Below are 5,924 nucleotides of genomic sequence, written 5' to 3'. Positions count from 1 at the left end.
TGATTTAGATGGTGAATCTCGAATAAAAAATATTTTTTGGGCAGATGCAAGATGTAGAGCTGCATATGATTACTTTTCTGATGTCGTGACTTTTGATACAACCTATTTGACTAATAGTTATGACATGCCATTTGCTCCATTTGTTGGGGTGAATCATCATGGTCAATCAATTTTGTTGGGATGTGGATTATTATCAAGCGAAGACTCAACAACTTTCATATGGTTGTTCAAATCTTGGTTGACATGTATGCTTGGACGTGCTCCAAAGGCTATAATTACAGACCAATGTCGTGCCATGGCAATTGCAATTCAAGAGATATTTCCGAATTCTCATCATCGTCTATGTCTTTGGCATATCATGAAGAAACTTCCAGCAAAATTAGGTGGTCATGCTCAATACAAAATGATTAAGAAACAATTGAAGAACATTGTTTATAACTCGCTTACAATTGATGAGTGTGATGAGAATTGGTTGAAAATGATTGAGGAGTTTAATTTGGAGAACAATGATTGGTTGAAATCTTTGTATAAAGAACGGAATACATGGATACCTGTATATGTTAAAGATCAGTTTTGGGCAGGTATGTCTACATCTCAAAGAAGTGAAAGTATGAATGCATTTTTTGATGACTACGTCCATTCTAAAACATCCTTGAAGCAATTTGTTGAGCAGTATGATAGTGCTTTGAAGAAAAAAATTAAGAGTGAAAAACATTTGGATTTTGTTTCTTTTAATTCTATCATGCCACTTATTCTTGGTCATCCTATTGAAAGACAATTTCAAAATGCTTACACTAACAACTTATTTAAGTTGTTCCAAGATGAAATAAGAGGGTTGATGTTTTGCAATGCCTCTTTGTTGAAAGAAGAAGGGACAACTTTGATATTTGAAGTAGTAGAAACTATGTTAGGAAACAATGGAGAATCTGTAAGAGAAGTTTCCTTTAAAGTTCATTATACGGAGTTAGATTGTCAATTGAAGTGTGTGTGTCGTTTATTTGAGTTTCAGGGAATCTTATGTAGGCATGTGATCAAAGTATTGATAAGAATGAAGGTGATTGAGGTTCCTAAGAGTTACATTATTGACCGATGGCGCAAAGATATTAAGCGTGAGTATCAAAGTATCAGTAACATCTATGATGATTATGGTTGTGGTGGAGAAAGACATCGGTATAATATTCTCACTCCATTAATACAAGAGGTTCAACAACTTGGCGCAAAAAATGATGACAATTTTTCTGTTTTGGTGGAAATCTTGAAAAACACGAAGGAAAAACTGATTGCAAGTGATCTTGAGCATTCAAGGGTTGAACAACTGGAAAAAGTATCTGCATCCGGTGCAAAAATGATACACTCTCCATTAAAAGTAATATCTCGAGGTCGTCCACCTACAAAGAGGAAACAATCAAAGATTGAACAAATTGTGAATAAAATCAATTGCAAAGGCCCGAAAGAAAGTAAGTGATGCATATAATAGATACCTAAATTAATTGTGTGGTCTTGATTTAGCTAGTTTAAAATTATTTCTATAAATTAATTGTGTAGTCTTGGTTGAAATTATTGTAGGGAGTTGCTGATTCTGATCCAAATAATGTAGGCTTTAGTTACTAGGAGCTGCTAATGCTGCTCGCAATGCTAACTATGAGTTCCATCTTTATCAGACTTCATGCTGCATATCAAATTGATTCATATATTGGTTCTTTTGTTTTATTTATCAGAGCAGGTTATTGGTGGCTGTGCTTGTATCAGAGCAGGGAGTTGAAATCTAATTTTTTTTCTCAACGTTATTGGTGGCTGTGCTTTTCTTCATTTTGTAATCTGAAGATGAATTGGTGGTCGTGCTTGTATTCTTCACTTTGTAATCTGAAGTTGAATTTGACTTGTAGCACTTCCCTTTTGGGTTTGAAAATGTATTTATTTCTTCTGGAACCAAGAGGATATGGAGAGGATAAGGTACATTTCTTTATTCGTTGAATATGTGCATACACATGCCATGAAAAGTATGAAATTATTGTTCATTCGGAATTATGTTTTGAATCTATGATGTTTGTGACATTTATCTATGCGTCAAGCAGCTGATGGAAAGAAGCTTGATTACAGACGAGTTCTTATGGATGATGAACATGGAAAAACTGTGCCAAATTGGAGGCCTCGAAGGTTGGGTGGTGGACTTGGTACAACTAGGACTGGAAGTGAAGAATTTACTCAGAAGCATTCTGTCAGGTAAATGGATTGTTTTCATATTTTCTACATTCATAGATTTTCTTAACAAATACATTCTCCTGAATTGATAGATTAAGCTAAGCTGGTTGGTTTTTACCTGGTTCTGTAAATTGATTGTTTAGTGACTTTGATTGTTTACCTGGTAAGCATCATCCACCAATTGCTTGATAGGATAGATTAAAACTGATTTATATCATCGTTGCAAATCATTAACTAATAAAGATAGTTATTCATTTTAAGATTGTGTGGCCTGCCTGACTCTGAAATTTTTTGATTGTGAGTCTAGATGAATTTAGTCAAATTGCTAGCTCTCTAATTTTGTATTGACAAAAGGATATCACTAACTTTCCCCTAATTTTGTATTGACAAAAGGACTGCTTTTGGCGGTCGAGAAATGGTAGGGGCTGAGGCAGATCCATCTTGTACCCGAGCTGCAGAATTGAGTCTGATGACCTACCACAAGGTTTCAACTGCTCAGAGAGGTTCTCCAATTGTTTCTACCTCATCCTGAAGGAGAACAGCCGTGCTCAAAGACTAAGAGACCACGCTAAAGGAAACTAAGGGCCTCAATTTGGATAGCGAGAAGAACTAGTTCAAATTGCAGTGGACAGTTTGCAGTGGAAGTCTGTTCTTCATTTGTGTGCATTTTGCAATGGAAATCTGCACAATTTGTAACCTGAAGTTGAATTGGTTTGTATTTGCTTTCTTCAAGGAATTGGACTTGAAATCTGACTTTTTATGTGTGTGCCTGTATTTGATTTCCCAATTATTTGACTCTTGAATGGTTTGGGTCTAAGAGCTATTTGAGTATTTGTAAGTACTTTTTTTTTTATCTTGTTTAATTTAACAACACAACTTGTTTGTAAACTCTCAACGAAGGCCATTCTGAAGAAATATGCATTAAGTTGCTTCCTCCTTTCTCAAGTTGCTCACTTCATCACACCTTTCATGTTTGATAGCTTGGATACTCTTCACTCTGCTTTGAATGGCCTTCTGCCTTGAGAAATCAGAGTGAGAGAAATTAGTCCAGTCCAACCCCAGTTTCATGCTCGTTTCTCTACAACGAGCAAGACATATCACTACAACCTGTTCTTAACTTCATTTGAAATTAACTAATGGCACAATGACACGATATGTTGTGGATCGGTCAACAAACGACATGTTGTGGATCGGTCAACAGACCGATCCATTGTCTTCCGCACCGATCAGGACATATCCTGATCGGTCTGGGAATAGTCTGATCGGTCTGTGGACCGATCAGACTATGGGTGGATCGGTCCACAGACCGATCCCTCCTCTCGCTTTGAGTCCCAGTCTTTCTGATCGGTCTGTAGACCGATCATATAACCCACATAATGTTTCTGTGTGGTTACTGATCGGTCCCCAGACCGATCAGATAACCCACAGAGACTTTCTGTGTGGTCACTGATCAGTCACGAGACCGATCAGATGACTAATGTATCACTGGATCGGTCTACCGACCGATCCAGACAACCGGAGTATCACTGGATCGGTCAACAGACCGATCCAACGTCCTTGTGTTAGTTTTAGAGCCCCCTAGCCCTAAACCCTAACGTCTTCCTGGTCCAGAGAACGAGCTACCAAGCCCTCTCTGACCTAGTCCGGAGAACGAGCTGCCGAGCCCTCTCCGACTTCGTCCGGTCCAGAGAACGAGCTACCGAGCTCTCTCTGACCTAGTCCGGAGAACGAGCTGCCGAGCCCTCTCCCAATGCAAACAATGCAAACAATCAACTATTTCCATGAAGGGAATTTTTTTTTTATCTTGTTTAATTTAACAACAAAACTTTTTTGTAAACTCTCAACGAAAGAAAACTTACTACAAGAAATCTCAACAGAAGAAATCTACTGCAGGATATCTAAACATTGGAATTTGTTTCTCCCAAGAATTCAACATTTCAATTAAATGGTGTTTATATTTGAACACTCACCCAAACACACAGAAGTAGATTATTTGAACATGTCAATTAAACAATGTAAACAATGCTTGCATTCAAACACTCATTCAAACACTTAGAAACATTTCAATTAAACACTTAGAAATTTCTATTGGAATAGTGTTTAATGATATAAACTAATAAACCAAGTTCATGTCCAAAATTACAAACACTTAGTCAATTACATTACAACACCAACATTACTTAACACTAACTAATCAGATGAACTAACAACACAATCAGGATTACGGCTAAGAGAATCAAGTTCACCATCACTATTATCCAAATGAATTTTGGTACATCTATTTTTCTCGAATTCTGTTCATGAGAAGCATTATATTCACTTTCAATTTTACCAAATGAACCAGTATCAGTCGTCATCCACTTTTGCCATCTATGTTGGGCACATCTGTAATAGTATCTTCCAGGATTCTTGGCTGATCTAGAAATACACACCGATGTTCTTTGACCGCAATCCCTACAAGTTACAGGTTGGAATCTCGTATTGTTGATGCTGCTATAACTTGATGATGCCATAAAATAACAACCTACTAATCAAAATTTCATTATTAGATTAAAAAAATTATAACATTGATAGATTAAAGTTTACAACATTCAAATAAGGTTCAATATATCTAAACTATCACATTCCATACCACTAAGAGGAACTAATACAACATATAAAGACCAGTAGTAGACTAACAACCATGAAAGATTTACTTTAATGAATCTAAAGGATTTTATATGGAGACTACTAAAGGTTAATTTCATCATTACCTTTCAAACAACCATAGAATCATTTTAAATAAGAATTTTCAAATAAAAATAGAACAAGACTATACGTTTGACTGAAAAACAGAATCAACTTGAAAATTAAATATCATTTTAAGATTCATTCTTGGGTTGAGTTTTGGAATGTGTTTGCAAATGTGAAAAATATTGGTCTGATCAAACATTTTAGCTCACATAAGCGTGAGAACTACTTGTGCATTGGTGTATATCTGATATCTGATGTACCACATACATGTGACCATTTTTACAAATTCTTGAGTAATATAAATTGTTTTATTCTACAGGCTGAGGTACTTGTCAAAGCGCAGTAGGTTATTGGAGACACATTGGGTGAACTAGGCTTGACATTCGTCAAGATTGCAAAATTTGAAACAGAAAATGCCACTGCTTTATCACAAAGAATAAGAGCTGCTGAAATCAAACAGTTTGCAACTGCAGTTCTGAGAACAAGTAGATTCTATTGAGAATTAAATGGACAAACAGTCAAACATCTGGTGTTGGTCCATATAAACCTAAAATAAGAATTTTTCATGGTCTGTTTTATAGATCATATCAATCATACACAACAAGGCTATAGGTTTTCACCAAAAAAACACTCTAAAACCTTGAGAGACTCAGGATGAATGTTGAGGTATTGGGAGACTGAAAATCTTGCAGAGGGGTCAGTTCTTGCTTTCTCCAAATCTATTTGTGTTTTTACTCTAAAATTATAAATAGACTTAAATATACTTGAATTCACTTCATGGGATAGACTTAATGCTTGCCAAATCTAGGTGTGTTGGGCATGATGATTTTTAGCCACTAAATCTTATTGAAATTGACCATTAACCCGTGGCTTTTGGTGATGTAAATGCTAAAAATAAGTGCTAGACAGGCCTCAATCTCTGCTTCCCCAAAGGGACAGAAGGGGGACATAGCAGGAAAAAAAAAGGAATTACCAGAGTGAAGTAGTCT

General features: G+C 36.1%; 1 protein-coding gene across 1 annotated transcript; it reads left to right on the top strand.

Annotated features, from left to right (window-relative positions):
• The first annotated feature begins 295 nt into the window (after nt 1-295).
• Nucleotides 296-5,434, top strand: LOC122043571 (protein FAR-RED IMPAIRED RESPONSE 1-like). Its single transcript, XM_042604189.1, has 5 exons — nt 296-928; nt 1,010-1,457; nt 2,076-2,223; nt 5,255-5,277; nt 5,346-5,434. The coding sequence occupies exons 1-5, from the start codon at nt 296-298 to the stop codon at nt 5,432-5,434; spliced, it is 1,341 nt and encodes a 446-aa protein (XP_042460123.1).
• Nucleotides 5,435-5,924: the final 490 nt, after the last annotated feature.

This window comes from Zingiber officinale, chromosome 2A, assembly GCF_018446385.1.
Source record: "Zingiber officinale cultivar Zhangliang chromosome 2A, Zo_v1.1, whole genome shotgun sequence".
Classification (NCBI taxonomy): Eukaryota; Viridiplantae; Streptophyta; class Magnoliopsida; order Zingiberales; family Zingiberaceae; genus Zingiber; species Zingiber officinale.
This window is presented reverse-complemented; position numbering and strand designations above follow the sequence as displayed.

Excerpts from the sequence above, each read along its gene's own strand:
- LOC122043571 (XM_042604189.1), top strand. The coding sequence starts at position 296 with ATGGCAATTGCAATTCAAGAGATATTTCCGAATTCTCATCATCGTCTA. Across the intron at positions 2,224-5,254 it reads ACTCAGAAGCATTCTGTCAG|GCTGAGGTACTTGTCAAAGC; the intron begins GTAAATGGATTG and ends TTTATTCTACAG. Across the intron at positions 5,278-5,345 it reads GAGGTACTTGTCAAAGCGCA|AAAATGCCACTGCTTTATCA; the intron begins GTAGGTTATTGG and ends AATTTGAAACAG.